General features: G+C 44.0%; 1 protein-coding gene across 2 annotated transcripts in view; it reads left to right on the forward strand.

Annotated features, from left to right (window-relative positions):
- Window positions 1-14,555, forward strand: part of PSMD11 (proteasome 26S subunit, non-ATPase 11) — a 38,598-nt gene that overhangs the window by 22,307 nt on the left and 1,736 nt on the right. For both annotated transcript variants that reach the window (XM_055258303.2, XM_063628533.1), the window contains exons 6-13: window positions 2,760-2,954; window positions 7,634-7,778; window positions 8,588-8,648; window positions 11,436-11,498; window positions 13,161-13,286; window positions 13,761-13,796; window positions 14,056-14,107; window positions 14,399-14,541. In XM_055258303.2, coding sequence (XP_055114278.1) covers window positions 2,760-2,954; window positions 7,634-7,778; window positions 8,588-8,648; window positions 11,436-11,498; window positions 13,161-13,286; window positions 13,761-13,796; window positions 14,056-14,107; window positions 14,399-14,541 — 821 coding nt within the window. The remainder of the gene's footprint in view (window positions 1-2,759; window positions 2,955-7,633; window positions 7,779-8,587; window positions 8,649-11,435; window positions 11,499-13,160; window positions 13,287-13,760; window positions 13,797-14,055; window positions 14,108-14,398; window positions 14,542-14,555) is intronic.

The raw sequence follows: 14,555 nt of genomic DNA on the forward strand, positions 1-14,555 counted from the left end.
AAGGATATATCACATGTGTTTATCCATTCATCAGTTGATGGACGCTTGTGTTGTTCCACATTTTAGCTCTTAAGAATACTGCTATGAACAGGTTTTATGTGGACATGTTCTTCTGGGTATATACCTAGAAGTGGAATTACTGTGTCATATGGTAACTGATTAGCTGTTTAAGGAGCTGCTAAGTAAGCTGTTTTCCAAAGTGGCTGCACCATTTTACGTTCTCTTTAATGTTGTATGAGGGTTCCAGTTTTTCCATATCCTTACGAACACTTATTTTTTAATTTTAGCCATCCTAAATAGTATTTCATTATGTTTTTGTTTTGCATCTCCCTAATGACTGCTGATACTGAGCATATTTTCTTTTTTTTTTTTGAGACGGAGTCTCGCTCTGTCGCCCAGACTGGAGTGCAGTGGCGCGATCTCGGCTCACTGCAAGCTCCGCCTCCCGGGTTCACGCCATTCTCCTGTCTCAGCCTCTCCGAGTAGCTGGGACTACAGGCACCCGCCACCACGCCCGACTAATTTTTTGTATTTTTTTAGTAGAGACGGAGTTTCACCGTGGTCTCGATCTCCTGACCTCGTGATCCGCCCACCTCGGCCTCCCAAAGTGCTGGGATTACAAGCGTGAGCCACCGTGCCCGGCCAATACTGAGCATATTTTCATGTGCTTTTTGCTCCTTTGTATGTCTTGTTTTTTTTTTTTTTTTTTTTTTTTTTTTTTTTTTTTTTTGAGACAGTCTTTCTTTGTCACGCAGGCTGGAGTGCAGTGGCGTGATCTTGGCTCACTGCAACCTCCACCTCCTGGGTTCACGCAATTCTCCTGCCTCACCCTCCCAAGTACCTGGGATTATGGGCACGCACCACCATGCCTGGCTAATTTTTGTATTCTTAGTAGAGACGGGTTTTCACCATGTTGGCCAGCCTGGTCTCGAACTCTTGACCTAGTGATCAGCCCGCCTTCGCCTCCCAAAGTTCTAGGATTACAGGCATGAGCCACCACCCCCGGCCTTTTTTTTTTTTTTTTTCTTGAGACAATCTTGCTCTGTCTCCCAGGCTGGAGTGCGGTGGCACGATCTCGGCTCACTGCAACCTCCACCTCCTGGGTTCAAGTGATTCTCCTGCCTCAGCCTCCCGAGTAGCTGAGATTATAGGCGTGCACCACCATGTCCAGCTAATTTTTATATTTTTAGTAGAGACGGGTTTCACCATGTAGCCAAGCTGGTGTCGAACTCCTAACCTCAGGTGATACGCCCGCCTTGGCCTCCCAAAGTGCTGGGATTACAGGCTTGAGCCACTGTGCCCTGCATCCTTTATACGTATGTCTTCGGATAAATATTCCAGATCCTTTGCTTATTTTTTAATTGGTTTATTTGTGTTTTTATTTTTTAGAAACAGGGTCTCACTCTGTCACCCAGCCTGGATGGAGTATAGTGGTGCAATCATAGCTCACTGCAGCCTGGAAATCCTGGGCCCCAGCAATCCTCCTGCCTCAGTCTCCTGAGTAGCTAGGACTATAGGCGTATGCCCACACCCAGCTCTTGTTTTTATTTTTTATTCTGAAGTTCTTTTCTTTTTTTTTAAGTTTATTTTAATGTCGGGGTACATGTGCAGGTTTGTTACATAGGTAAACTTGTGTCATGCAGTTTGTTGTTCAGATTTTTTGGTGCCCAGGTGTTAAGCCTAGTACCCATTAGTTATTTTTCTTGATCCTCTTCCTCCTCCCACCCTCCGATAGGCCTTAGTGTGTGGTGTTCCCCTCTGTGTTCAGGTATTTTCATCATTTAGCTCCCACTTACAAGTGAGAACATGCGGTATTTGGTTTTCTCTTCCTATTTTAGTTTGCTAAGGATAATAGCCTCCAGCTCCATTCATGTTCCTGCAGAGGATGTGATCTCGTTCTTTTTTATGGCTGCATAGTATTCTGTGGTGTATATGTACCACATTTTCTTTATTCAGTCTGCCGTTGATGGGCATTTAGGTTTATTTTTTATTCTGTATACAAGTCCTTTACCAGATACATGATTTGCAATTTTTTTTCCTTTGTTCTGTGGTCGTTTTTTTCCTCTGATGATGTCCTTTGAAGTACATTTTAATTTTGATGAAGTTCTGTTACCTGTTTTTTGTTGTTGCTTATGCTTTTGGTGTTACATCTAATAAACCATTGCCAAATCCAAAGCCACAGGATTTATTTCTGTTTTCTTCTAGAAGTTTTATAGATTTCACTCTTAAATTTAGGTCTTTGATCCATTTTGAGTCAATTTATGTATATGGTGTAAGTCTGTTTGAATTTGATATTCTAGTTTGAGATGGGGGAGTCAGGGAAGAAGGTGTATTTGGAGAACATTGGTATATCCAGAACTCTTTACTTCCTTCATCAACCTAGTGCTCCAGTGTTTCTTATATAGCCTTGTGATTGCTAGACAAGAAGAGAGCGAGATTGTGTCTTTCTGAACTGGGTAACTAGATTTAGCATTTTATAGGTAGAGATTCCCACTGTATTTAAATCTTAGGAGTAAGCTCATAGGACTCTTGGCTCTAATATTGTCCTTAGGAAGCAGAAAACTTGTTTTTTTTTCTTGGAAGATAGCACATTAGTGGAAAATTTAATTATTGGATGGTGTCTAGAGGTAACCTTTTTTGAGTTCAGGAATTTTTTTTTTTTTTTTTAAATCCTGAGTGTTATGAGGGTGGGAGAGTGAGCTGTTATTAGGTATTAAGCTGATGGCTAGTAAAGGAGAATATGTCTTTTCCTTTTTCAGGTTCTCAGCTGCTGCGGGAGTTGAAAAAGATGGACGACAAAGCTCTTTTGGTGGAAGTACAGCTTTTAGAAAGCAAAACATACCATGCCCTGAGCAACCTGCCGAAAGCCCGAGCTGCCTTAACCTCTGCTCGAACCACAGCAAATGCCATCTACTGCCCCCCTAAATTGCAGGCCACCTTGGACATGCAGTCAGGTAACAGACGTAGCTATTCCTGGGATGTGTTTTCTTAAAGCTCATCTTATTTCATAGGTGGAAGGAATGGGGGTTGGGGCTGGAGAATAAAATTGGCTGATTTGGCTCTAGCTTCTTCAGAGAACCAGTTAGAAAGCTACCTTTCTAACTAGCTGCTCCCCTCCTGTTAACTGCCTAAAATGTATTAAGAACATACCTATCTGTGCTTGACCAGGCAGTCTGACTATTAGAACCAAACTTAAGAGAGGTCGCACGTAGAAGACTCCCTTAACTCTTAGCCACTTACTCAGAATAGTAGCATTTTCCTTTGGGACTGGCCTACTCCAAGTCTGTTGACTCTTGGAGATCTTTATAAAGTTGACTTTTCCAAAGGGCCTCAAATCAGGGCTGAGGAATGATAACCCAATTTCAGCTGAGTGTGGTATGTAGTTTTCCGATGGAGTGTGTGAATGTGAGGCTAGGAAGCTGTGGATTGGCAGGCGGAATACTTTCTTTTGTATTCAGCAGTTTTTTTTACTGGAGGCGTCATTATTGAAGAAATGTTGGAATTGGAGGCAGAAGACTAGTTTAAGTGCTTGTGTTACCTCTCATCTGTAAAAGATAATGCCTACTCGACTTGTCTGTAAGGGATGTAGTGATCTAGGATCAGGCTTTTCTAGGTTGACATTTTGTTCTGCTGCTTTCTAGTATGTGACTTTGGGCAAGTTACTTAATTTATGTTTAGCTCATCTGTAAAATGGTAATAGAGCCTCATTAATGTTTGTGTTGAATGAGTGACAGTCTAGTTTTTTGTTTTGTTTTTACCTTTTTTTTTTCTGAGACAGGGTCTCGCTCTGTTGCCCAGGTTGGAGCACAGTGGTGCAATCACAGCTCACCACAGCCTCAACTTCCCAGGCTCAAGTGATCCTCCCACCTCAGTCACCTGAGTAGCTGGGACTACAGGAGTGTGACACCACACCAAGCTAACTTTTTGTAGAGATAGGGTTTTGCCATGTTGCCCAGACTGGTCTTAAACTCCTGGGCTCAAGCAATTTTCCCACCTTGGCCTCTCAAAGTGCTGGGATTATAGGCATGAGCCACCATGCCTGGCCTTTGTTTCTGGTTTTTTTTTTTTTTTTTTTTTTTTTTGAGATGGGGTCTTGTTCAGCCACCCAGGCTGGAGTGCAGTGGCGCAATCTTGGCTCACTGCATCCACTGTCTCCTGGATTCAAGTGATTCTCCTGTCTCAGCCTCCCGAGTAGCTGGGATTACAGGCACCTGCCATCATGCCCAGCTAAGTTTTGTATTTTAGTAGAGATGGGGTTTCACCATGTTGACCAGGCTGGCCGCCCACCTCTGCCTCCCAAAGTGCTAGGATTATAGGCGTGAGCCACTGTGCCTGGCCTGTTTTGTTTTTAACACTAAACCTCATGTGCCAGCCATGATACTCAGAGTGCTGATATGGCCCCTATTAACTAATGTGTTTGGCAAAACAGTATACCAGTTCTTGGGCCTTATTTTATTTATTTGTTTTTTAACCATACATATTTTTGGGTCTGGCCTATTCTCTCTCTTTACTGGGAGATGTGGAAAAATGGAGATGTGTCTCATTTAGTTTAGCAGCATTAATGGTTTGTTGGGTTGTTGAAGGGGCTTTCCTTAGCTACAGAGAAGAGCAGATATTCCATGAGGCTTCTATACTTAACAGTAGTAGAAAAAGGATCTGATTCCCACAAACCCAAAGTGGGAGGTTTTTTGGGTAGGCTGAAAGGACACGCCACTCAATAAATGGTGAAGTCAGAAGGTTCCTCCTGGTATTGAGTTCTTTGGATCATGTATCAGCAGCGTCATCCTTTGACTCTAGTGTGCTAAATACTTTCTACATGTATCTCGATGTGAAAGATGTTGGGAAGCAGTTGTGGTAAACAAATGGATGGGGCTGAGGTCTGTAACTTCTTAAAGGGCTGGGGCAGAGTTAGAGCTAATATACACAAATAGAGAATTTTAGGGTTTAGATGCCTCCCAGGCTTGGAAAGAACTAATTTTTATGTTATCCCAAGTGATAGCATAGGTTGGCAGTAGTAGCAGGTTCAATCAAAGTTAAGTTCATTGGGAGCAACTCAACTTCTAAGCAATAGAGGATTGGTTAGGTCAACTATGGTATATCAGTCTGAAGAAATACTGCTTAGCCATGTATAATTAAGTTCATGGATTTGGCATTATGTGAGAGCTGTACACTGAGTGCATTCAGGCAAAAGCACATCCATAAATGATAAATATTTGAAATGAAAATATAAGATGTTGGATTCCCTCTCCCCTGCCCCATGACAGTTGCATAAATATAAAACTATCAGGCTTAGAAAAGCTATCTTAAAGTAGTGAATATTATTAAAGCAGGTCATTCAGGCAGTCTAGAGATGTTTAGGTCAACTCCCTGACCTGTGAATGTGATGTCATGGAGGGTAAACATGGCCTTTTCCTGTGGCTCCAAAAGATAGCAGGACTGGAATGGTGGTGAGAAGCATGGAAGAAAGATGGTACAGTATGTGTTTTTCAGTTCCCTTTTAAGTTGGGTCTCTGACTCCTTTGGGAACTTATATTGGCAATATGACATTGAGCTGGGAGGTCAGAGACGTGGATTCTCATCTTCTAATCTCAGCTCTCACATTGCTGACTATGGTCACTTTAGGCAGGTTTTTTGTTTTGTTTTGTTTTTTGTTTTTTTTTTTGAGACGGTCTCACTTTTTCACCCATGCTGCAGTGCATTTTTGCTATCACAGCTCCCATCGCTATCATCAGCCTCCCAGGCTCAGGTGATCCTCCTACCTCAGTCTCACGAGTAAGTAGCGGGGGCTACAGGCGTGTGCCACCACGCCTGGCTAATTTTTTTTAGAGATGGGGTTTCACCATGTTGCCTAGGCTGGTCTTGAGCTCCTAGGTTCAGGTGATCCACCTGCCTTGGCCTCCCAAAGTGTTGAGATTACAGATGTGAGCCACTGTGCCTGGCAGAGCAGGTTCTTTATCCTTTCCTGACCTCATCAGTAGGTTGATGGAGTTGAGGTAGAGTTTTTTTTTTTTCTTTTCTTTTTTTTTTTTTTTTTTTGAGACAGTGTCTCGCTCTGTTGCCTAGGCTGGAGTGCAGTGACATGATCTTGGCTCACTGCAACCTCCACCTCCCAGATTCAAGTAATTCTCCTGCCTCAGCCACCTGAGTAGCTGGGATTACAGGCATGTACCACCAAGCCCGGCTAATTTTTGTATTTTTAGTAGAGATGAGGTTTTGCCTTGTTGGCCAAGCTGATCTCAATCTCCTGACCCTCAAGTGATCTGGCTGCCTTGGCCTCCCAAAGTGCTGGGATTATAGATGTGAGAGTTTACAGACGTGAGCCACTGCGCCTGGCCTCTTTTTTTTTTTTTTTTAAGACGGAGTCTCACTCTGTCGCCCAAGTTGGAGTGCTGTAGCATGATCTCGGCTCACTGCAACCTCCACCTCCTGGGTTCAAGAGATTCTTCTGCCTCAGCCTCCCGAGTAGCTGGGATTACAGGCGCCCACCACCACGCCTGGCTGGTTTTGTATTTTTAGTAGAGACAGGTTTTTACCATGTTGGCCAGGCTGGTCTTGAAATCCTGACCTCAGATGATCCTCCTGCTTCTGCTTCCCAAAGTGCTGGGATTACAGGCATGAGCCACCGCGCCCGGCCTTTTTCTTTCTTTTTTTTTAAGAGACAAGGTTGGCCGGGTGTGGTGGCTCACACCTGTAATCCCAGCACTTTGGGAAGCCAAGGCGGGTGGATCACTTGAGGTCAGGAGTTCAAGACTAGCCTGGTGAACATACGGTGAAACCTGTCTCTACTAAAAATACAAAAAATTAGCCAGGCGTGGCAGTGGGTGCCTGTAATCCCAGCTACTTGGGAGGCTGAGGCAGGAGAATTGCTTGAACCCAGGAGGCGGAAGTTGCCGTGAGCTGAGATTGCGCCACTGCACTCCAGCCTCGGTGACAGAGCGAGATTCGGCTCAAAAAAAAAAATAAATAAAATAAAGAGACAAGGTCTAACTCTTACTTAGGCTCAAACTCTTGGGCTCAAGCTATCCTCCTGCCTCAGCCTCTCAAAAGTGCTGAGATTACAGGAGTGAACCCCTGCACGTGGCTTTTTTTTTTTTTTTTTTGGAGACGGAAGTTTGCCCTTGTTGCCCAGGCTGGAGTGCAGTGGCGCAATCTCGGCTTGGCGCAATCTCGGCTCACCGCAACCTCCGCCTCCTGGGTTCAAGTGATTCTCCTTCCTCAGCCTCCCGAGTAGCAGGGATTACAGGCACGCGCTACCACACCCGGCTAATTTTTTTTGTAATTTTAGTAGAGATGGGATTTCTCCATGTTGATCAGTCTGATCTTGAGCTCCTGACCTCAGGTGATCTGCCCGCCTCGTCCTCCCAAAGTGCTGAGATCATAGGCGTGAGCTGAAACCGTGCCCAGCCTTTTTTTTTTTTTTTTTTTTTTTAAGAGATGGGGTCTTACTATGTTACTCAGGCCCATCTCGAACTCCTGGGCTCATGTGATCCTCACATCTCAGCCTCCCAAAGTGTGGGATTACAGATGTGAGCCACCGTGCCCAGTTGGGTAGATGTCTAAGGTGCCTCTCAGCTCTGATCTTTTATGGCTCTATTATTTTATATGTTCTTATTCCTTTCTTTTCAATGCCCAGGTATTATCCATGCAGCAGAAGAGAAGGACTGGAAAACTGCGTACTCGTACTTCTATGAGGCATTTGAGGGTTATGACTCCATCGACAGCCCCAAGGCCATCACATCTCTGAAGTACATGTTGCTGTGCAAAATCATGCTCAACACGTAGGTGCACCTTAACTCTGGACTACAAGAACTCAGATCCTTCAACAAGTCTGTTTGCCATGGCAGAGATGGCCTGAGCAGGGAGTTTGGCCAGTTACAGAAACAGCAGCAGCTGCGGCCTCTAGTGCTGGCTAAGGTAGAGCAGGTGGATTAAAAGTGGTCCAAAAAACTTTCGCTTGCTAGTCTTTCAGAATCAGGGAGACATTTTAGAAATCCCCTTCCCAGCTCCCCTTGGAGAATTCTCCTCATCCTTTAAATATTCTTTCCTTATAGTGCAGAGCACAGGACAGAGGGTCAGGAAATAGCTTACAGATCAGCCAGTAACAGCCAACTGAGCCACCCAGAATGAGGAAGGAAGGGTTAAGGAGAGGTTTGAAAAAGTGGACAACAAAAGTATGACAGACCTACTTATAAAGAAGTCTACAGAATTATTCAGTTCTTTTGGGAATAAATGAAGTGCTGACTAAGAACTCTCTTTGGATTACATAAGGGCTATGTTTTAATAATACCTGTTACACTGGGATTTGACTTAAACTTATAGTTCTGCTTGTTGGGTCTATTGCTTTTGGTAGGTTCAGTTCAGCTTTCTAACATTGGAGTTTTTCTACTCTTCAGGCTGAGCTGTGGCCCAGAGTGGAGAAAACCTAGCTTTTGCAATGTGATGGGCATATGGGTTTAGGGGTTGGGCTGATTATCTGTGCGGGCAGAGTCTTTATTACAATGGAATTCTGTTAAAAAGAAATTTGCCCAAACCTACCTTTAGAAGCATAACATCTGTAGCAATTGACCAAGTATGTCTTTTTTTCTAGCCCAGAAGATGTCCAGGCTTTGGTGAGCGGGAAGCTTGCACTTCGGTATGCAGGGAGGCAGGTAGGGACTCCCTTGACTGCAGTTCTGCTCACTCTGAGACCAGCATGTTTTCAGAGTCACGACGTTTGATGAGACCAGCACTCTTCAGGTCTTCATACTACTCTCTTCCTTTTCCTCCACTCACTTCCTTCCCTTAAGCCCATTCAGTGTGTTTCCTAGACTGTTAAATTCTTGGCCTGGAAAGTCAGCGTTTGGTGCTGTTATGGACATCATGTTGTTTGAGGGACTTAGGGAACTGAACTGTAGCATTTGCAGTGAGCTAGTTTGCATTTCGCTTTGACCAGAAGATTTATCTACCACGTGTCTGACTTGTGAATTTAACATATGCAGGGTATGAAATCTTAAATTCTCCAGGTTAGGAGCCTGGTAAGGTCTGGTGCATATGTGCTTCAGAGAGGTCTGATTGCTTGGTGCAGAAACTAGGTTTTGAGATTTACTTTTGTGCTTCTCAGATCAGTACCTTTCTACTCGTGCTTTGAATTTTGGGTGTGGTGCAAAAAGAGGCCCTTTTTTTTGTTACCTTAATGCCCAAGTAGGTATGAGTGTGACTTCTGAGAGCAGACAGTTAGGACCTATGCAAAGATGATGTCTAGACTCTCTCCTCTTTGTATTTTGCTTATCACTAGTAAAGTAAGTGTAATCTTTCTGGATTTCAACTGCAGTTGTCTCTAAACACAGACTGATTGGCTGTCTATATAATCTCACTGTATCTCTGGAGGAGTGGCCACATAGATGATTTCTTCCCTCTCTACAAGTGGCCCTAATTGGCTTTTTTTTTTTTTGAGTTGGAGTCTCATTCTTTCATCCAGGCTGGAGTGCAGTGGCGTATCTCGGCTCACTGCAACCTCCTCCTCCAAGTTTGAAGTGATTCTCCTGTCTCAGCCTCCCGAGTAGCTGGGATTACAGGCATCTGAAACTATGCCCGGCTAATTTTTTGTAGTAAAGACAGGGTTTTGCCATCTTGGCCAAGCTGTCCCAAACTCCTGACCTCAAGTGATCTGCCCACCTCAACCTCCAAAAGTGCTGGGATTGTAGGTGTGAGCCACTGCATCCAGCCATGCATCTTCCAGTATAGTAATAACCAGTACTCTTGAGGTCAAAACCAGGAGCTGACCTGAAACTTTTGCTGATAAAAAGCCAATTAGGGGCTGGACATGGTGGCTCATGCCTGTAATCCCAGCACTTTGGGAGGCTGAGGCGGGCGGATCACTTCAGGTCAGCAGTTTGAGGGCAGCCTGGCCAATGTGGCAAAATCCCAGCTCTATTAAAAATACAAAAATTAGCCGAGCATGGTAGTGCACTGGTGGCTGTAATCCCAGCTACTCAGGAGGCTGAGGCAGGAGAATCACTTAAAACTGGGAGTGGAAGTTGCAGGAAGCCAAGATAGCGCCACTGTACTCTAACCTGGGTAACAGAGTGAGACTCTGTCTTAAAAAATAATAATAAGAAGAAAGATGCACTACTCTCACTATAACTAGAGTTGAGACAGGCTCAGGGACATCAAGTGTTCAGGGCAAGGTCAGGTAGCTAATCAATGGTGGAGCTAGACTTTGAATTAGGGTCATTGGCTCTAAGTTCCAGGCTTTTCTCATTTTGACACTTTTTTCTGTCTATAGGACAAATGCTGGAGACAAACACACTCATGATTAGCCTTGTACCATTTAGTCTACTGTATAAGACACACTGTTCTTATATAAGTATGTAGGCTGATAAAAGAGCAGCTTCTCTTAGTCTCTTGTGCCTTGATGTTAGCTTTTAAGCAGGAGATAGGCAAATCTCCCAGAAAGATGAGTGTTGCAGATTTTTTGCTGAGTGGAGACTTGATAGCTTGGTCAGGTGCCTTTTTTCCTTTTTTAACCATGTTAGAAGTTGTTCTCAACTATTGATTATACCTTCATCACTCTGTGGGGTCTTAACATTTGGTGTAATATGTTAATGCCGCAACCTTTTTTTTTTTTTTTGAGACGGATTGTTTTTCTATCACCCATCTGCAGTGCAGTGGCGTGATCTTGGCTCACTGCAACCTCTGCCTCCTGGATTCTAGTGATTCTCCTGCCTCAGCCTCCCAAGTAGCTGGGATTACAGGCGTCCACCACTACGCCCGGCTAAGTAGAGAAGGGGGTTTCACCATGTTGGCCAGGCTGGTTTTGAACTCCTGACCTCAAGTGATCCACCCACCTTGGCCTCCCAAAGTGGTGGGATTACAGGTGTGAGCCACCGTGACTGGCCTTGATGCCTCAGCCTTAGTGAGGCAGACCTTGTTCAGTGCCTTGCAGAATGAATCTTGATAAAGCACAGATATAATAAAAACCTAGCAGATATAATAAAAACCTAGCAGATATAATAAAAACCTAGCAGATATAATAAAAACCTAGCAGAATGAATCTTGATAAAGCACAGATATAATAGGGTCTAAGGGCAAGAAAGAGTTTGGGTGGATGTGGCGATAATGAGCCTTGGAGGAAGGGGGAAGAAATCACAGTTCTCTTGTCATTTTTTCGTTTAGCTTGTCATCTCTAGAGAATGCTGTATTAGGGTCGGTCTGTTTGGAAAATTTCTGTTTCCTAGTATTCTTAAGTCATTTCAGGTTTCAAAGGGAAACAGGTTGGCATATAGTGGTATTCAGTACTTGCGGCTCTTCTTCTCAGGCCTCTGAAGAAGAATGATGGTGGGGCGGGTTCTTCCTTATAGCAGAAGTTGTGTGGACACAGCATACTGCTTATGAGACTTGGGTAAATGTTAGTGTGCAGAATAAATCACTTTCATGATTTGTCTCTTTATTCTCAGACAGAAGCATTAAAATGCGTGGCTCAGGCTAGCAAGAACAGATCACTGGCAGATTTTGAAAAGGTGAGCATGATATTGGGTTGGTATGGAATGTGAGTGGAAGAGAGGGATGTTTAAGTACTTCAAAACACACTTTTAAAAATAATTATAATTTCAAAAGAAGTTGCAAATGATTCCATGTATCCTTCACCTCGGACAGTATTAAAACCAGGAAATAGTTAAGCACTTTTGTACAATGAAACTTACTGAGTTGATATAAAATATATATTATTTACACATATTACCTTTCTATTTCAAAAGTTCTTTCTGTCCTTTTTTCACTCTGATTTTTCACAACACACCTATTTATTATCTGCATTTTATGGTTAAGGGAACTGGGACTCAGGAGGACACTCAAAGTCACATAGCATAGGGTCAGAGTTTGACTCTAGGCCTAGTGCTTGTTCCATATGACACAGTTGTAGGCATTCCTTCATCTCCAGAAATGCCAGGTCTGCTTCTCCTCTGTGGACAGAAGGGAAGTCTTGATGTGTGTACTTCGACCCAAAGAGACGTCCTCAGGGTGATGATCTAGGCTTTCTTTAACCCTGGTGCCTTTTGCTCATTGGGAGTTTTGAAAAGGGAAAAAAGCCTGTCTGGGCATTAGGGTGAGAATTATATGTTCTTTTCTGAACCTCTCTCCTCTTATTCTAATGACCAACTTAATAAAAACAAAACCTAGATCCAGAAAGAAAAACTTAGTGTGGATGGAGACTAGACCATGTGGCTTTGACTGTCCCTAAGATTCACCATCTTCCTGGAAGGTTCTTGCCAATTCCTGTTGCCTCTTACTTGGCATGATTTGCCTGCTTCCCTTAATACCTTGTAGCACAGCTGACATGAGGCTGGGATGTTGAGACCATTACTGATGGTCCAGTAAATCACACACACGAATACTCGGTCCAGATCATTTTATCCCAATGTCTGAGATGTTTGATGGGACACTTTTATTCCAAATAGTTCCTTGGAAAAAGGATTCTGTGATTAGATATTTGGGAAATACTAGGGCTAAACAAAATACTAGGGCCAATAATAATTAAAACACCTAATTTTGCTTAATAATTGCAGAGCCATGTTATGCTGATGGTCCTCATAAAACTCCCAAGAGCTAGTTGTGGAATTCAGCATTTCCTATTCTTTAACCTCAATATTCTTCCCCCCTCCGCCCCATGGAGACCCTATTTATTCTGTAGAATACACGCTGAGAAATGCTTGTGTAGCTAATTTGGTTCATGAGCTGAGTTGCTCTTGAGGCTTACATGGTTTGAGCTGTTGACCTGAAGCCTGCAGACAGAAAGATGGTCCCTAGGGTGACTCCACCTTGTTGTCCTATTTTGTATTTTTTTTTCTCTTAGAGACTACCATAAAATAGCATTTTTAAAAATTTATTTTTAGAGATGGAGGCTCTCTGTGTTGCCCAGGCCGGACTTGAACTCTTGGGCTCCAGCAGTCCTCCCACATGAGCCTCCTGAGTAACCGGGACTCCAGGCGCATGCCACCAAGCCAAACTTCCCTTTCAGTTCTTGACATTCCTTTTCTGCTTTGTATCATGCATCTCCCCAAATCTCCCCTAACTTCATTCAACCATGTAGTTTTATAAGGGCCAGCAGACTACCTAGGAAGCAGGAGTAGCATGACTTTAAAGTGATTCTCTGTGCCAATCTCTGCGACTGGTTCCTTTGGCAGGCTCTGACAGATTACCGGGCAGAGCTCCGGGATGACCCAATCATCAGCACACACTTGGCCAAGTTGTATGATAACTTACTGGAACAGAATCTGATCCGAGTCATTGAGCCTTTTTCCAGAGTACAGGTGAGAACCCTCTGGGGACTCCATTTCTGGCCAGGCATTCTCACTGTAGCCACCTCGCTTCCACACCTGTCCAGAATGGGAACTCATTTCTAGGGGCGTGCCTGGTGGGCAAGAGGCCACCAAGAGCTTGGGCCTCTGTTGATAAAATGAACAAAAATCGAGGAGAGAGATGCTGTGGGTAGAGGCATGTGGGTTGCCCCTGCACGTGTTCTGAGCAGTTTCCTCCTTGCTTTTAGTCACTGCATGTGTTGTACCTGTTTTCTGTATTGGGTGTGTGGGATAAGAGTCTGTTTATTGTGTGTAGCAGTGAAGGGCAGGCAGATGGGCAGAGCACAAGAGACTTAAGCATGGCCAAGGAGGGTCTTACATTAGAATTTTGAGAAATACAGCAGTTCTCCCCCTGTTCCCTCCCTTCTCTTATTGGAGGCAAAAGTAAAACTTTCAGTGTTGGTGTCTCTCTGCCTTTCCTTTTAGATTGAACACATATCTAGTCTCATCAAACTCTCCAAGGTAAGGAGTCTTAAGGCCATCTGCAGGGAGGAATGGGAAGGGGTGGTGAGGAGGGGTGGCACATGCACCTGATTGGCCTCATTGGAAAGCTCCCCAGCTTCTCAGTGGGGAATGGGCAGTGTGGGCTAGAGTAGGAGTTGCATTGTTGCTATTTTGTTTTCAGTCCATTTGGCCTAAGACCCCTCCAACAAAGCTTTTGTGTCAGGGTGATCTCTGACTAGTGGATACTGGTCCCTTTAATCATGTGCTTTGATTTTAGGCCGACGTGGAAAGGAAATTATCACAGATGATTCTTGACAAGAAATTTCATGGTGAGTAACAGTCACACAGGCAAGGGGGCTGGTGGTGGTGATGAGATGGTTGAAGAAATTTATTTTCAAAGAAGATGTTCTATTTGTTTCTCCTGATGGTTCACCCTGGGGTCCTGGCGCCTCTTCCCTGTGATGAGAATGTGTAATAAGCATGTGTACATGGAATAGGGAGATGAATTCTATTTCCCTTCTTTTCTGGAGACAGTGAGTCAACTAGGGAGTGGGCTGCTTCACAAACGCTTTTGTGTCTAACCTCATCTTTTACCTGGGTTGCCCTTGTGTTTCTTGCAGGGATTTTGGACCAGGGGGAGGGTGTCCTGATTATTTTCGATGAACCCCCAGTAGATAAAACTTATGAAGCTGCTCTGGAAACAATTCAGAACATGAGTAAAGTAGTGGATTCCCTCTACAACAAAGCCAAGAAACTGACATAGGTGAGTGCTGGCTT

This window comes from Symphalangus syndactylus, chromosome 20 (genome assembly GCF_028878055.3).
Source record: "Symphalangus syndactylus isolate Jambi chromosome 20, NHGRI_mSymSyn1-v2.1_pri, whole genome shotgun sequence".
NCBI classification, from domain to species: domain Eukaryota; kingdom Metazoa; phylum Chordata; class Mammalia; order Primates; family Hylobatidae; genus Symphalangus; species Symphalangus syndactylus.